At 43.0% G+C, this 18,245-nt stretch overlaps 1 protein-coding gene across 1 annotated transcript in view; it reads right to left on the bottom strand.

Annotated features, from left to right (window-relative positions):
- The window catches only part of pclob (piccolo presynaptic cytomatrix protein b), a gene marked incomplete at both ends in the record, with an annotated part of 58,946 nt that overhangs the window by 16,626 nt on the left and 24,075 nt on the right, over positions 1–18,245 (bottom strand). The window contains 9 exons of the mRNA XM_079163511.1: positions 560–1,610; positions 2,064–2,892; positions 3,291–3,556; positions 3,759–5,326; positions 5,823–7,508; positions 8,619–9,383; positions 10,228–10,281; positions 10,356–12,414; positions 14,189–14,404. Coding sequence (XP_079019637.1) covers positions 560–1,610; positions 2,064–2,892; positions 3,291–3,556; positions 3,759–5,326; positions 5,823–7,508; positions 8,619–9,383; positions 10,228–10,281; positions 10,356–12,414; positions 14,189–14,404 — 8,494 coding nt within the window. The remainder of the gene's footprint in view (positions 1–559; positions 1,611–2,063; positions 2,893–3,290; positions 3,557–3,758; positions 5,327–5,822; positions 7,509–8,618; positions 9,384–10,227; positions 10,282–10,355; positions 12,415–14,188; positions 14,405–18,245) is intronic.

Raw genomic sequence — 18,245 nt, 5'->3', positions numbered from 1 at the left:
GCCCCGTGAAGATAGTTCGGGGTGACTGACTGTCAACAATATATTTCTTATAATTATAATAGTAATAATAAAAATAATACATTTTCGGCTTTCACTAAGAATAAGGCAGCCTTAATGAGGACAATGTGTATGAATAACTTCAAGTCCCTAGATTTTGTGCATTCCAGTTGTGCTACCACTAAGTTTTAGAAGCAAGGATAATAATTGAACTATGAAGAGGTAAAGTCATTGTAAAATAAAAAGACAAAGCATGCTAAAGAAATCACATGACAAACATGGAGAGAACTGATTAGTGACATACATAAACTCAGGCCAAGAGTATTATGTATCGGTGAGTAAGATATTAAAAAGAAAGGAAACAGCAGGCAAACATCTAATGGGACATTTACCGTGAGAGAGGGAAATATAGTAATGAACAACCAACAACAACTATCTGGAGCACTGATGATTAAGAAAGAACCAGTTAATGCACAAACTTAGTAAGACCACTCAGCATTTGCATGCATGACAAGCATGTCCACACAGTCGTGTTGCTGCAACAGTCTCAGGCTCCATTTACCTTCGCTGTCAGACATGGCACCTTGCAAGTCATCCATGATAAATGCGATGTCTCGATCATAGCCTCGTGTCCGAGATTCCTCCCTCATATGTTGCTGTACCTCTGGCAGGGAATGGCTGGACCCAAATTGATCCCTGGAATCAGCAGAGATGGGAGGAAGAGGTCCAGCTGAGGCTCTAGCCATACCCATAGGCTTCCCCACCGGGCTCAGAGGGCTCTCCTCCTCAGAATTCTGAGCCACAAAAGGGATGCGTCCCCTACTTTGGCTTATAGGGAGACTGGTGGGCTTTGTTCTGGCCACCCCTGGAGCAAATGCTGCATCTAGGACCTCTCCTTCTGTTTTTAGTCGAAGTGAGGAGCTGGATAGGTCCCGTTTGATAGATAGATCCAAGCCATAGACAGAAGAGGGGCGGGAGGAAGGGCGTGATGAGGGTCGGGAACGGGTGCCACTTGGGTAGGTACCGTCATCCTGCGCAGTGGCCCTGATAGTGGATCCAAGTCCAACGGACTGCCCAAAATTAAGAGAACCAGCTAAGTTGGCCCCTAGAGAGGAGCCTAAATATTTTTGCTGCTCAGACAAGTTTTTTCTTAGCCCAAATGTAATCTCATCCTGAAGCAACCTAGCTGTAGCAGCCAGATTGGTCACAGAGGAGGCCCCAGATCCCAGGTAGCTGACAAATTCAGGCTCCAGGTCCCTATTCTCTTGAATCGGGGAACATTTTGTGATAGCCTTAGGATCTATTATGGCCTTTTTGTTTTTCATCTGTTTCTGGTAAAGCACAGCTGCTGGGAGTTGCTTTGCAGCCTGTTTTTCAAGGGTGAGCCTGCCAATGCTGTATTTCTCTCCTTTAGGGAAGTGACGAAAACTGCCATCACTGGGGAGATAATGAGGAAGGCCGAGCCCTGTTAAGTGTTCTAGTCCCTCAGTTCCTCGCCTGAACTCCTGCTTGATCTGCTGTTTCAGTAGCTTTAGCTCATAAGGCTCCTCCATTGTCTCATCGTCTCCTTTGCCATAACCCTGAAGTCGAGATGAGCCTAAAAATTCTGCCACCTAAAAGGGAAAAATAATATGTCACACATTGAATGTTTTCTGAAAAGTAATTTTACTTTACTAAGAATTAAACTCACACAACAACAAATGCATTTTGTCTGTTACCTATACCTCAAAAATGTGATCAGTGACATATATACAGATGTGGCCAGACTGAACCAATGTGTCTTCATTTGTTTATGCAAGGGCTGAACGTTTAGGAACATAACTTTTCATATACTTCGACATCTGTTTGGCCAAAACCCTGTAGTATCAACCCAAAAGCTAAAGCTTTGTTTTGCTGCCCTCCGTTTTGCATGCATTCATCATTGGAATAAACAAGCAGTATAGCAATGCTCTCAAACTTCAAAATTGTATATGTTCATTGGCTGTACCCTTAAAAGCAAAATAGAAATATAGAGCGAGGAGATAAGAAAGATAAAAAAGCGGATGATGTAACAATACAGTATTTACCTCTGCTGTGCGCCTGACTTCTGCTGCCCTGAGTAGTCTGTCTGCCTTGGACAACTCCTTATCAGGAATGTTGAATCCAGAACCCAAGCCGGTGTTGCTCAGCCCCGTTGAGGCCTTGGTGAGCTCCCCTATGTCCTCTATCAGCACGTAGTTCCTGGAGTTGTGGTGGTCAATATCAGCATAGAAGGAATCAGCAGAAATGCTAGACATGGAACTAGAGGCCATGCTCCTTACCCCTAGCCCCAGCCTCAAGTCCAAGCTGCCATACTTGCCTCCCAGGTGAGCAACACCATAACCACTTTCTGTGGAGGCTGGCACAATGAGCAGAGGCTGGTTGTGTATCACTTCATAGTTGGTGGTGATCTTAGGCTCTAAATCAGACAGGGTGGTTTGTCGCTGCTTTCCCTGCTGCAAGAGCAGAGCATGTTGGTAGCTGCTAGACTGACCCTGGGCATGGGGGAGGGATAGGGTTGAGTAAGGAGACACCTGTTGGTGGTAAAGGGACTGCTGCTGATATGGGTTCTGTTGGGTGTAGTGGCTGGTGGTTTGGGTCTGGGGAACATACTGAGCATAGTGAGAGTAGGGACTAGTTAATGTGTTGTACTGGGAATCAGCTTCAGTCTGGGGGGGAATGAACTGATCAAACTCAGACTGGGGAGCTGTCCGTGGTCTCTCCAGGCCATCACCCCTGGCCTCTCTGATGTTGCTAACCTCACTGTCTGACATGTAGTCTCTTTCCTCTGCCACCCCCTGGAGATAGGCCCTCTCTCTCTTCTCTCTCTCCTTCAGCAAGGCCTCCTTACGCCGGTTGATACCCATCTCAAGGTACCTACAGTAATAACAAAAAAGGATACATATTGTTTTACAATTTAAGCATTACCAACTCTATCAACATTATAACCAAAGAGGCAAAAAAAAAAATTCCAGGTTCTCACACAGTAGTACCTTTTGTATGAGTGTGACATGTGTGAGTGTTGAGAGGTCTCACTGAGTGATGTCAAGGCAGCCTTTTAGCCCATAAGCTATCAAGGTAAGAGGGGAATCACGTAGATTAATTAGGAATAATTATTGCATGAGAGGGAAAAATGCAATGATATTAGTTTTAATTAATTCATGACATTTTATTAGTTATTACATTATTTGTCAATGACATAATGTCACCGGGTCTGAAAAAAGGTGCAAGCCTTAATCCTGAATATTGTTGATGTCAAATCCACAGCATCTTACCGTAGCTTTGCGTCAATCTCTTTCTCTTCTTCATCTAGCTCAGCTTGTTTCTTGCGAAGTTTAGAAGACTCTCTTTCCACCAGATCAAGCTCCTTGTCAATGTCCTGCAGGATCTTTGCTCGGGCCATTGTTGTACTGCGGGCAAGACGGCGACGTGCAGAGTTGGTGCTGTAGCCTGAACGTCCTGCCAAAGAGTCATCCTCAGGAGGGGGATCTGGTAGTGTCCGCTTTACCTTCTTACCTGTACCAGAGGGAGAGCCTCGACTCTAGAACATAAAACAAATTATAAATCAGTCAATCATTGAATAATGATTAAAAACACAATTATATTACAATTCACTGTATTCTTCTCTATCATTTTTGTATTTAAAACATTTTCATCATTCTGAAACTATCATAAGCACAGTAATTATTGTTATCAATAATAATGAGACAGTATTTTTCCATTTATATTCTGCTATGACTTACAGAATAGCTGTCTGCGTAGTATCCACCCATCCTGTCATCTGTGGTAGGACTGAGGGATTTAGGATCAGGGAGAGACTTTTGACCAGACTTTAATATACGAGGGCCAGAGGAAAATCTGGTTGGGTCAGCAGTCAACATTCTCTGCCCTCCAAGGGACTTTTCCGGGGACATGGGGGAGACTGAGGTGTAGAAGACTGTTGACTTGAATGGGACATCTGCTGTTAGGTGTGTGCTGTACCCAACCTCAATCGGTGGGAGCCTTCTATCTGAGTCTGTCTGACAGCTCAGACTGCCACCTCTCTGAGAGTTCTCTGGAGCTGAAATATGCTTGATAATTTCCACCTTAGTGTCCATCTGGACACTGGGTTGTTTGAAAGTTCCACAGTGGTCAGTCTGCACCGATATTTCTGCCACTGTTTGGATAGCAATGCTAGAGACCTTGGAGCCATGTTTCCCATCGCTGCTGTGTTTTCGAGAGCGTCGTCGAGCTTTTGTGGGAGTATCCCATTCATCTTGGTCCTCATCATCAGTCTGAGCTGAGCTATCAACATTTCTCTTATTCTTCTTTCTCCTTCCTACATGTTGCTTCTCTGCTGAGTCTTCATCATCTGTCTGCACTCCACTATCAATAATTTTTTTCCCTGTGTCCTGATCAGCCTTAAGGCTCCTTCCAAGATTAAACTGGTCCTGACTTTCCTCTAACTGTATCCCAATTGATGGAGTTGTAGACTCATCTTTGACAGGCCAGTACTGGCCACTGTCCCCTACACCTGCATATTTAGCATCTAGGAGGTTTCCTGTGGTACCAGTACTACCATAGTGCTCATCAAGCTGGCGTTGGAGTTGCAGTTGGAGTTGTTGGATTTGCTGCAACTGCTCTTTCTGCTGGGTATAGGTCTCCTGCTGGGCCACCATGTGGGCATGGTGCTCTTCTTCTTGCTGCATGAGAAGCTGCTGTTTTAGAGCTTGAAGCTCCTCAAGCTCCCTTTGGACCATAAGCTGCTCCTGTTCACGGTAACGCTGGATCTCTTGCCTCTCCCACTCCAGCTCCTCAGCGAGACAAAGCTGCTTAAGCTTCTCTAGCTCTAGAAACTCCCTCTCCATCTGATACTGGGCCATCTTTGTGTTGTCTAAGCCAGGGAATATTGGGGAAGAGGCTAGGGCATCCAGAGAGGCAGCAATTGCTTCCAGGGTGGTGTCTGAGTACATGTCTGGATATCCTGTAATGATGTCAGCCAAAGCTGTGGGTAGAAGCTCCTTAGGTAGCCCTGTGTCAAAAGTAATTATCTGTCCAGGGTCTGTACTGGGAATGAAGCCATACGGATGAGGCAATGACTGGTTCTGGACTGCTGATGTAGGTGTTAAGGTAGTGCTAAAGATGGAGCCCGGTTGAGTTATAATTGCATACGTGGATGGAACTGGGGCAGCAATAGAGGAGTACACTATTCCATCTGAGGTTCTTAGAACACCATTCACACCAAACCCAGCTGCAGGGACCTGGGAGTATGGAGCAGCAATCGTCCCAGAGTAGATTCCAGTAGCTTTGCTAGTGTAGTCTAGAGCTTTACCTGCCATAATAAGTCCAAAGATATAGATTTTACTTTATCAAATACATTATTATTTCATAAACAAACATACTGAACTGTATGAGTTGAAGGTCATGCAATTTTGATTTAAAAATACTCTAATTTCACATGCATATCTGTAGTCATTTTGGCTAGCAAGATGCAAAACCAAAATATTGAGGGAGCACACGGAGGCACACACATGCATCTGTATGAAGACAAAAGAAATAAAAGCAGGTTTTAATATTTATATAAAACATGCATATACCAAAAAAGCAAATTAAACAGTAATGGAAAGCATGACTTTATAAACTTAAAGGGAACAAATCCACATATACCTTAAGTAAGCAAAGAAATGAACTGTAATGATGTATGAGTTAAAGAGTAAGCACACTTCGTAAATAAAAGTTTCAAGTCTATTAAAACAATTAAATGCAAGCCCATGAAGCACTCACAGAGCATGGTCATACAAACACTGCAAATATACAGAAATACTCACCAGAAGAAAGTTTGGCAGCAGTGAGGTCTATGGCGCCATCTGAAGATCCACTGAGATAGTCATAGTCATTCTTGGGATCATAGGAAAACAGTCCTGCCTCTGTCAGGTTGGTCTCAGACATTGAGGCTTTTATACCATCCATGCCTTTGATGCCATACAGTCCAGCATTATCATATTGGTAGTGGTCATCTCTATAGCCAAAACGGTTGTCAGGTTGGGTTGTAACAGGGGGCTGTGTTCTGCAGCTTCCTGTAAATGGTAGCTTGTAAATGACATCACAGCACACAATCCTCCTACCAGCTGTAAGGTCGACTGGAGTCCCATCATCCTCTACAACAGTGGTCACCACTCCTGGGCTTGTGTGAGACAAAGCGACCATCGCTCTCACTGGTCTGTAGTTTGACAGATCCATAGCCGCTGTGGCCTCTAGAGAAAGGACAGCACCTTCATTGCTGATAGCTGCTGAGGAAGTCATTGTCTGTTTTCCACCCGAGGAGACCAGAGCTCCAAAGGAAAGATTAATGGGTATGTCTTGAATTGTGGATGCTACAGCACTCACTACAGGCTGGGAATTCACAGGTCTGTATACAATCTGAGCTAGCGGTTCGAATGCTTTGTATGTAGTGAGAGGCAGCGGCAATGAAGAAACAGGGCCTTGCAAATCGAGGGGTTTCTCAGCTGGAGTAGTGTTGTATGAGGAAATGGTGGCTGTGCATGTGACTATTGTGATGCTGTCTGTGACCACAGATAGTGTGGTTGCAGGGGTGATCTCTGCACTAAGATTTACTATCTCAGGCTGCACTGCTGTGATTTGGCGGCCACTAGAATCACTTGAAAAAGACTGTCGAAATGATTCAGGTGGTGTTAGGTCCATGCCTTTCTCAGTCATCTTTATGTCAACCTTCATGGTTCGTAAATCGATGACATCACCAGGGTAGATTATCTTTCCATTGTGTTTTGGCAGAGGTTGGACTTTAGCTATGTCTGGTTGTATGGTGATTGCTACACTGTGTCGAGGTACTTGTTGAAGTCTTTCATGAACAACAGATACAGTGGTCCTCTGGACCTCAGTGGTAACCACCTGAGTGACAAGGCTTGGCAGGCTTTCAGGAGGCTGGCCTGAGGTGGATATTGAAGAAGAATACATGTGACTCATACTGGAGACCACCTTTTCTTGTCCTCGAATCTCTTGGCTCTCAATAGACTCCTGCTGAATTTTAGTGATAGTGACTGGAGCCACAGTTACACCCTGTGGAATGGCCTGTGCAGTGGGAATTGAGGTTCTTCTGGTATATGCCTCAGTGGTTATTATCTCCAGAGGATGATCATATTCCGATGAATAAGTTGATACTTGTGGTATTTGTTCTGTTGAGTAAAGGGGTCCTCTCCTGTAGGGGCTCTGATCAGCATAACCATCAATCGGAATATCTTTTTCAGCTGGCATGTTTACTACATGTGCCAATGGCAATGATTGCTGCATGGTTATGGATTCTCTCCTGGTGGCAGCAAAGGCCTCAGTTGAAACCACCTGGGTGGGTATTTCATACTCTGCGGGATAGGTATACATTTCAATTGTGGTGTATGTTGGCTGCACTATGGACGATATAGATGACCTCCTCCTACTGGTAGTTTCCCCAGTTGAAATATATCCAACTGGCATCCCAGCAGCTGCCAGGGACTGCAACACTGATGGTGACATTGAAGCTCTTACATCAACATCCGTTGGTATAATCTCTGTAGTTGTCTCACATCCAGGCTCCAATGCTATGACCTCCAGTTGTGGTGTTGAAGGTGACATGACTGAGGATGTAATTGCTCCATAGACCTGTGGAATAGGTACTTCTGGATGTACTACCATTGGTTGGACTTGCATCACGAGAGGTGATGGTGTTACATTTCCAATTGTAGGAGTTATCATCTTTGTAACTGTAGTTAGTGGCATTAACTTAGCTACTTCTGGTGTTGGGGTAATTTCAACAACCACAGACAGAGGATAAGGAACTGGACATACTGTTGCTAATCCTGGTATTCTAGCAGCAGTCTCAGTTGTAATAATCTCTTTAGGTAATTCACTTGCAGGGAGGGGCAATACTTCAGCAACAAGAAGTGGGTGCTGTGAGGATAGCTGCCCTGTCACTAAAGGAAAAACTTCAGTTTGTGGTACTAATCGGAGTTCAGCAATGGTGGGAATCTTGTTAAAAACTGTAGACAATTCTTGCTCTGTAGAGTGAGTCATTACTTCAACTAATGTAAGTGGCTGTTGAGGAGGAATTTGCTGACTCACTCCTGGTATTGGTGATTTGACCATTACTGTCTCGGTGTCTATGACATGAGTAGGCATATCTTGTTCTTGGTGTAGCATTCCTATTTGAGCTGCAACTTGTGGATAAGGAACAGTAGTGGAAACTGCAGCTGGTCTTTCTTGGGGAACTAGTGGAACTAAAGGTACCTCCGTTGTCAGTGGTACAGTAACAACTTCTGTCAAAGGCTGTGGCTGCGGAGGTACAGTTGGTATTGGGGACTGTTGAACTAATGCTTCATCTGAAACCACTGGAGGAACTGTTACAACTTCTGTGACTATGTTTGGATGTTGAGCAACAAGTGGTATAGACTGGGATCTTGCTGTGGCTTGAACTGTTAGTGGTTGAATAAAAACCTTTGGCTCTGGGGGCATTGTGATTACCTCATACATTGTTTGAGGTGGTGGCAGTGCCTGAGTAATTAATTGCTGCTGTTGCACATATGGTTTCTTAATTGGAAGAGGTACACTATGTGCCTGAATAGATGTGTCCTGACCTGATGACACTACCATGACATCAGCAATAGATGGTGGTGGTAGTACTGCAGAAGCCACGTAGTCTCTCCTGGCTGGCACTTTATTAGCCCGAACTTCATAGTGTGTTACCTGCTCTACTGCCACAGTTGGATCTATGGATATTGGAGGTGGATCCCTTACAGTGGGGACAGATGCTCTTCTAACTGTAGCCTGTGCTGAGAATGCCTCGGTGGATGTTTTTTGCTCTGAAGGTGTGGTCCGTACCCCTGACACTTTTGTAGATGGGATGGAGCCTCGTCTTACAGGTGCCTGAACTGTTATAACTTCTGTTGGTGACCCAGGCTCAGATGGAAGGGTTATCACCACATATGTTTGCAAACATTTGGAGTGTCTAGGAGACAAAGGTGACTTAGGAGATGTTGCACTCAACTTAGATTCCACTGGCCGTGTCAGGCTAAGTGACAGAGCATTTGGAGGTTCTTTGATCCTAGGTAGTGTTGCAGCTTTGGGGGCCACAGGAGGAGGAGGTGGCTTGACACTCTCTCCTGGCTTATGGCTGAAAACCAGTCCAGCTGGAATTGATATAGGCTTAGGTGGTATGGGTGGAGGAGGCTTTGCGGCTTGACAAGGGCCAGCTGTTGTATCAGAAGCTTGTGCTACTGTTGCTGTGGCAATCGTCACTGTAGTGGGAACCATCGGCTTTGGATACACAGTTGGCTTGGGTAAAGTGGTAGGAGGTGGTGGAGATGTATCTGCTACAGGTATTTCGACTGTGTCTTTTGTATCTGTCATAGGTTTCGGCGGAACGGGTGGAGCTGAAGCTACTAGCACTGCTGACACCTTAGTGGATAGTGAATCTGTGTCTGTCCTGGGCATATCTGAAGCCATTTGACTACTTTGTGGCAGAGATGTAGTGGCAGTTACTGACCCTGTGCTAGCTATATCTTGTGGGGTTTGTCCAAGCAGAAACATGTTTTCCCCACTTGGCACTATGATGACTACATGCCCTTGTCTGGTTGGGGTCACTACCTGAGGTACAGCCACACTATCTGCTGGCATGTCTTCCATTCTTGGCTGTATATCCACAAATACAGACTGCATTTGCTGGCAAGCCACTGTGGTTCCCCTAGCTATGGTGGTGGTCATAGCTGGGATGACATGCTGAACAGTCCTTACAAGTGGAAGCTCTGCGCTAGTCTCAGGTAATGACACTGAAGTAGATCGAGGGGGAGGAGGGGGTGGGACCTTCTTTTTGGTTATAATAGTTGATGCTGGAGCTGGTGCAGGCACCTGGGCTGTTTGAACTGGAGCTGGGATTGCAACAGGGCTCATTGAAGAGACGGCTGCTCGAAAAGGGACTGAGTGTACCACTTTGGCTTGGGCTTGAGCTGGGGTAGTTACGAGTTCTGAGACCGGTAGTGGGGTTTGTGCAGAGATTGGAGATGTAGTTGAAACAAGGTCAGGCATCCTCTGGTCTATGACTGGCCAAGGGCATGAGGCCAGAGTGACAGAATCAAAAACAGCATGGGTTGAAGCTTGAGTAGGGACTGTAACAGGTGCAGCTGTAAATACAATTGTGGGTTGAGCAGAGACAACAACAGGTGCTGGACTTTGTGCTGAGACCTGTACAACAGCTGGTGCCACGGTAGGCACCTGAGATGGAGATGAAACCAGGTCTGGCATCTGAACCACAACAGGCACAGGAGTATACATCCCCACTAGGGTTGGAGTTGGAGCTTCAGCTGTAGAAGCCTTACCTTGAACTACTGCAGTTGTTTGAGCTTTGGATGGATCAGACACTACATCTGGTATTGTAACTATAACTGTGGTAAGAGTGGGATGAGAAACTGAGCCCCCACTAGACGGTACTGCTGCAATTGTGGCAGGAGATGGTGGTGAGATCTCTTGAGGTGATTGGGTTACGAATAAAGTTGGAGGTGTTGGTGTAGACAGTGGAGTTGAATCTGATGAAAGAGGGGTTTGAGCCTGGAATGAGGATGAGGATGTAGCATTAGAAGCCAAACTGGAATCTGGAGTGGCTGGTGAAGTTGGAGGAGACATTGGTGATACAGGGGAGGGTGTAGTGGTTAGTTCTGGTGCTGAAATTGGAGTTGGAATAGGTTTTGGCTCTGGAATTTCACAGACCACACAGAAAGGCTCCATCTCAATGGTTTCAGACAAAGGTGGGCTTATGGATGGATCCTCTTTAGTCTCAGAGTCATCACTGGGGGTAATATCAGAGGAAATACCAACACCATACTCGTCTGCAAGACTGTCATCCTCTTCCTCCCCAGATGAACAGCGGGTTATTTTGAGGTCTGGTATTGGAAACAATGCCTTTCTAAGTGCAGGATCTTGAGGAACCATAGGCCTAACAAAACCAATAGATCCACTAGGAGTACTTGGAACAACATTCACCTCAGAACGCTTAGGGGGTTCAGTGGGGCGTGGTGGAGCTGGCCTTTTCTTTTTCTTCACTGGCACTTCTTTAGAAGTTTCAGTGCCTGTAAGAAGCATGTCAATTTGTTCAGTGAGGGATATCTCTTCTGTGGGTATGATAACCACACAGGTCTCAGCAATCGAAGGAGGCCCAGGGACAGAAGCCTCTGATGAGGATGAATCCATGGCGGTCTGGGCCTGTTGAAACTCTTGCTCTATCATCATCAGTTCTCTTTTTTTCTGCATCATCTCCTCATAAACCTCCTCTGGAGACCTAAGTTTTTTGAGACACTCAGAGCTTGTATCTTGTTTAACTTCCTCCTCTTGAGATTCATCCATCTTGATTTCAGGCTCCTCAACTAAGGATTCATAAAGATAGTCCTCTATTGCCATTCCTCCATAGAGTGGCTCAATATCAGAAGGACTCTCCCCAGGAATAGCTTTTGTCTTCTGAATCATTTCCTCATATGCTTCTTCAGCACTCTTCAATGATATTGTCAAAGTATCCTTTTCGTTAAATGGATCAGTAGGATTGTATGGTATCACCGTTGGTGAAGGCTTACCCCCTCTCTGTACAGCTCGCCAAGCCTCTGGTTCTGATTCTATACTGGCAGAGTACTCAGAGTCAGATGTTCTACTGGTTTCATCCATTACGGTAACCTGCTTCAGTTTCTCTGTGGAGGAAGTATTTTCAGTTCGAGACAGTGGTGCGCCATGGATTCTAAGTTCATCTTTGTCTTTTCTAGACTTCTCCCCCCCCCTCATTGTCTCTTCCTCAGATGAGTCTTCAATGGTTGGGAGAGGCTGGGTTGGCTGCCTGTGTCTACCTTTGCGATGCTGCTTGTCCCCACTGACTTTCCTGTGTCTGGGGCTGCTGTCACTGTCCTCCTCCAGAGATGAGGCTGACGTGGGTGAAGATCCTGGGGTAAAACTAGATACCTGAACACTGGACGATCCCTTTGACAGGGATTCTGTGATGCTCTCTACTTCTTCATCAGTGCTTTGTCGGTGTCTCATGACTGCAGTAGCTTTCTTGAATGTAGTGCAGGGCATTGTTTCAGCAACATCTTGAGTAGTTTCAGCATCTGTTTTTGGGAGGGCTTTTTTCCTGGCTGGGCTTTCTTCATTCTCTGTATTATCTTTTCTAGACAGTGATTTGGCTGTCACTGAAGCATTATCAAGCTCAACCGTTTTGATAGCTTCCTCATCTACTAAATCCTTTTCTCTCTCATCATCTGAAAGATTCATTTCTTCTTCATCACCCATACCCATTATCTGCTTGCGGATGAATTCTTCATCTTCCATAGAGGAATCAGCGCTTTCAGTTTTAATGTCCTCACTGCTGGATGAAACATTGCTGACCTTCAGTCTTCTCCTCTGGACTTTAGGAGATGGTGTGAGTTCACTTTCACTGCTCTCAACTGTTGCTTGGAAACTTAGACGCCTTCTCTCAGTTCTAAATTCCTCCTTTATTAGAATTGATGGATCTGTATCATTTTTACTTGCATCACTAACCACCTGGCCATCTTTCAATTCTTGTGATATGGGTAAAATCTGGGGTTGATCTTCATCATGCTCCCCTGTTTTGGATTCAGGCTTTGTCGGTGTTGCAGGTACAACTTTATTTTCAAATGTACCCTGCCAAGTAGGTACAATTGTTTCTTTCACTGGTTCTTCATTTCTTTCATCTTGCTCCTAAAAATGTGAAAAAAACAAGATAACGGTAATTAAATTCCCTCTTTGAAAGAACCTCTTGAGATACACACTACCAAATATTTCAACTTGCTTTTACTTGAAATTGAGCATGAACATGATTAGACCCGAACCGACCCCCCAGGTTTGGGCCTGGCTGGGCTGTCATTTTTTCGAATCGGGTCAGGTTCACGCCAATTTCCAGGAATGTCATACCATCTTTATTTTAAGGCTGTACCGAATAGTTTGCTGCTTCATTCATTATGTTGACATTCAAATATAAAATTATCATTTGAATGCTATGCAGCTTTTCTTTTTCTTTTTTTTCTATTGTGTTTAAGAGACTTCAATTGACTTCAGCTTGTATAATTGTTTTATTATAGCTATATATATATATATATATATATATATATATATATATATATATATATATATATATATATATATATATATATATATATATATATATATATAATATTATATTATATATATCTTTGATCTTTGGACCCAATTATTGCTCTAGGCTGTTTGTCGCTCTGTTTTGTTGCCAAACATTGGGAATTTTTTAAAGACAACATTGGTATTTAAAGTACATTTTTACTAATAATGAAAATGGATAGACAGAATGGCAGTACCTCTCCATCGTATCACATTGTTTTCATCTATACAATATTTATTTTATTTTATCATCGATTTGTCAATACAAAAAAATATAGTTTTAACAAAGAGGATTCATACTTACTTTTATTATGATGTTCTTTGTAGATACTTGTTGTGTCTCTGGAGTTGAGGTGATGTCAATAATCTTTTCAATCAATTTATCAGCCATTTCCTTGCTGTCCACTTTTATGACTGGTTCTACTTCCAATACCAGCTTTCGTTCTTGCGACTTTGGTTGCACCTCAGCTTGTGGTAAAGATTTAGTTGGCTCTGTCAGTTCGATATGATCATCAGTCAGTACCTCCTTAATAATGTTCTCTGGAGCAGACAATTGTTGCTTTGTTTCATTTCCTGGGACAACCTCTGCAGCAATAGGGGAAGTAGGTACAACTGTAGCTTCAGTCCTAGGGAAAGAGGAACCTGAAGCAACACCTGCTTCAACTTTGACTTTTGGAAGGTCAGGTTTAGACTCTTCAGTTTTGGGATATTCTGGTTTACTGAGTTCCACTTTCCCTGACTCTTCTCTATTTTCCACTGTTACAGTTTTGGGAGCATCTGTGTTTGGCACTTCAACCTTTGGTGTTCCTTCTGTCTGTTGCACAGTGGCCATAGTGGTTGTCATGAATTCTGCTGTGGATGCTGCCAATGGCTGTTTTTCTGCTATAAGAAGTGAAACCGTTGCTGTTGTGGGTACGCGTGTGGGCTCGATCTTGATTTGTGCGGAAGCTGCTGTAGCAGGGGTTTCCATTTTGACAGATGTAGGTTCCATCTTTGGTTTTGGGGTTGGAACTGTTGGTACTGACTTGATGGATGCAGGTGTGGGCTGTGATTTTGTGGCCGCAGATGTAGGATCTGCCTTTGTAGGGGAGGTTTTGGGCTCTGCCTTTTTGGTTGCAGGTGTGGCCAGGTTCCCTGGCTTGGCAGATACAAGTGAAAGCTGGGGCATTTTTCCTGAGTCTCCCAACTGTCCAGACAAAGCCCTCTGAGTCTGGCAGTTCAGGCACAGCCATTCCTTCTGTGATCAAACAAACAAACACGATATATGATCAGGATTTGCAATTGAAGGCTTTAGTTATAAATTCAGGTTGTGCTAAAACAGCATTTTGCAGATTTCTCATCAGATCACCATTCAAAGTATAGGTCTAGAGAGTTAATTCATAAAGGAGGATAAGAAAAGCAGGGCTTATTGTTGAATGCCTGACTTGAGTGAAACTATAACTTACAGGTGCACAGGTACAGCTTTTGTAACCCTCTTCTTATAATTGACATGAAGATGATATAATACAACACAGTCTCTTATGCTGAGTAACACAACAGCACTCAAAGTAATATAAATACAATCTTCATCCAGCTTTCGTTGCTGAACAAGTCGATCAACCAAAGCATTCACACAGATATAGCAACAATAAATAACATTTTTAATGGTGGTTCCTTCACATTGTATAAGCTTATGCTATTACTTTGAAGATGTAATCCTCAAAAGACACATTTCTTATCATGTCTAAGCTCCATTAATGGACAGTTAAGGAAGTGAGAAAGGCTGTCAATAAATAAAGCAGTGTGTCTGAAGCAACCTAGCAGACCAAATCACAGCAATGTGCCTGCCTCTGCAGAGCCAGGCAGAGCAGTACTGATACAAAGGACAGAGGAGGAGATTACATTGCACACATATCCTGTTTGTGAAACACCATTAGGTTTTATTTGCTCTATCCATGAGAAGTATTAGAACGCATTAAATACATCTTAATAATGGAACAATTGCCACATGTGCATACTAATGTTCATGCACTTTATAAAAAGGAGAATTTTCAGGATGTTGTTGACATGATTACAGCTGATAAATAAAGTCATGACTTGACTTAGTTAGGAGAAACCTAATACTTATGCATCCACTTTGATTGATACTGAGATGCTTTTGTTCAGTCTATAATCAGTGATAATCCTATTGGCACCCAACAGTAACAAACAAAGCCTCACCAGCATAGTGCATGATGCTCATAATCGTGTTAACCAATACATCATTAAAACCTCAATTTCATGTGATCTAATGCAAGCTCAGCCTCACTGATGTTTACGTTTAAAGTTTGACCCTAATCGTTATATGGGTGCACATAAAAGCTAAATCCTATTGAGGGTAATTCATTTTTACTTGCAAAAACTTAGGAAACTGTTGTCACTTGTTGTAACTAGTTTATCTACATTTATAATAGCTTATGAACCAGTAAACAGAGTTGATAAAACAGAGTTATTAAGGCTAATCTAGACATGATTTAGCTGTGTGTGTTTGCACACAGCTAAATCCTTCATGATAAATTAGTCATCACAAACTCCAACTCTTGCTACTTTCCTGATCATCTCATAGACCCACCACAATGGCCTTATCAGAAGCAGCTCATATGCACTGATGCTATCTTTGCTATGGAAACAACTGCAATTATATCCATGTATAAATGAAGAAGGATAATGTTCTTATCAAAAACTCATTTTCAACCACTGAAAATAATTGTACACTGAAATTAAAAAATGTTTACATTACACAGTTTGTTAAGAAGCAGGGTTGTCAAAACCCACATTTGCATAACTCATTAAACATTTTGGCCTATTCCCCACTTTACTTATGCTTCCTTGAAACAGGAACATCTTGAAAGAGCTATCAACAACGATTGATAGAGAAGAATGAAACAGCACTGTTCGCAGATGGCCATGGCCGTGCATTCCTGAGCCTTTCTGCTGGTCTAGTGTATTCTCCCTCTCATGTAATCTAAATGTGGTTCTGCCCCTCACACCTCTCCAGGTGCTGGTATTGCATAGGCCTAAATTTTAGCATGATAACAGAAAAAACAGATAAACAGATGGACAGAGCAATCACAGACGAATCCAATATTAAACACCAAATATTTGCCAAAACGAATCAGCAAAGATAAACATGCACACACTACCACTGTACCAACCTTGCATCTGATAACTCATTTAAGCTTTACCTAATTATAAATCAGACTGGAATAAAAAAAAAAAAAAAATAAAAAAATCTCAGTCAACAAAAAAGACATAATGCCATCACATTCCCCTCCAGTGCCAGTCCCGTCCTCACAGCCACACAGTCTCAGAGCCATGCATCAGAGCCACAGGGTTTGGAAAGTCGCCATCATCCTTTTGTCTAATTAAATCTGTTTTATGAGTAAAGAGCAGGAGCCCCAAGCAGAGAGCTGTGGGAGAGGCTGCTCCCTACGATTAGCCTGAGCTGGATTACCAAACCTTCACAATGACAGCAGTCAGGAAATTATGCTCTTGACACACAGGCGTGCATTAGGCTGGATCTGCTGAGCTTTAAAAAGAAATGCCCACTTAACATTATTTACAGAAAGACATTCTGCATTAATGCAATACCTTGGGGAAGTAACCCATTCACTTTGGACACAGATTACCTTCAAAATTTGACTTTTTAAGATACCTTAATTTTTCGTACTTTCATTCAAATTACACAAATGTGTTTATTAGTTTTCAAATCCTACATACACATTTGGGACATCCATGTATTGTGGATATCTGACAAGGGGAATAAATCTAGTTCACTATAAGCATTGGGTATAGTAAGTGTGTGTGGTTCAACAAAGACATTGTAAATCATATTTAAATGCCCGAACATCTATCAAACTGCTCTTAACAGGAAAGCCTGTCACTCTTTGCCCAACTAATGAATCAATCCCGTAATTTGAGTTTGCATTATTTGTGCAAATCCACACCTTCTTATGATACACCAGTCACTGGGTATCAATGTTCCTGAAATTTATATTTTGTAATGACTAGACGGATGGGATGGTCTTTGAACAGTGGACTACACCACAATGTCTCAGCCTCTCTTCAGTGGTGTTGATTCTAGAGCTGGTAAGTTTCTTATTGATTTTCTGGCAGATGCCTTTGGCAAAAGCTGTAGCTGGCTAATATACTTGGCTTTCAGTGGCCCCTACAGAGCAGAACTCCTCATAAATCAAGCCCTCTGATAATAGAGAACGTTGACCTACTAATCTGTAATAAGCAGAGTGCTTTATTCTAAAGACAAGGAAATACACCCTCTACTTTTTTCCACTCTGACAAATGATGCTTCAGCAACCTTCCTGTTCATGGCAGGATGCGATGGGTAAAGACTGAGGTAGAAGAGGGAGTTAGAGGGTGTGGCCGTGATAGAAAGCAAAGACACTAGGAGGTACATTAACAAAGTCGAACCTCCTAGATGAGGTCCTATTCCTACCCTCTGACAGAAAGCCATAGCATGTATTAAGCATGTATTAATATAGCATCGTCCTTTTCTCATATTCAGGAAAATCATTGCAGCTTGAGTGATAAGTGTCACACCTTAATAATGTCATGAAACAACAAACATGCTCTGTTCTTTCAAAAGCAAATAATTCAATAATGAAAAACAACTGAGAGCAGTGGCAATAAATTATTACATCTATATGGTCACACTGATGAAACCCTATTTCAAAAATGTACTAATGCAGCATAATGTTCAACATTTTAGCAATGCTAGCCTCATTGCACTTTCCAAAAGAGGCTGTGAAAAAAGAGAAGGGATGCAGCAGGTGGACAGTGTTTGGTCTCTCCACAGAGTGGATATTTGTAACAGTCACTGGGTGCACCGGTCTGTGGTCAGTCTCTCATGGAAGCTTTGCAGAACATTTATCAGTTGATTCCTCAAATGGATCTCATAATAACCCATTACTTTAAGACAACATATAAGGTACACATTGCTTTGTAGTGGAAAATCAAAATACATTTCAGGCAAAAGATACAGGCACATGGTAACGCTTTAGAAAATGACAGAAAATATCATTCATGCTGCCTTGTCACACACA

The sequence above is a fragment of the Pholis gunnellus genome, assembly GCF_910591455.1.
Source record: "Pholis gunnellus genome assembly, chromosome: 7".
Classification (NCBI taxonomy): Eukaryota; Metazoa; Chordata; class Actinopteri; order Perciformes; family Pholidae; genus Pholis; species Pholis gunnellus.
The sequence above is the reverse complement of the archived record's forward strand: the minus strand, read 5'-3'. Positions and strand labels throughout refer to the sequence as shown.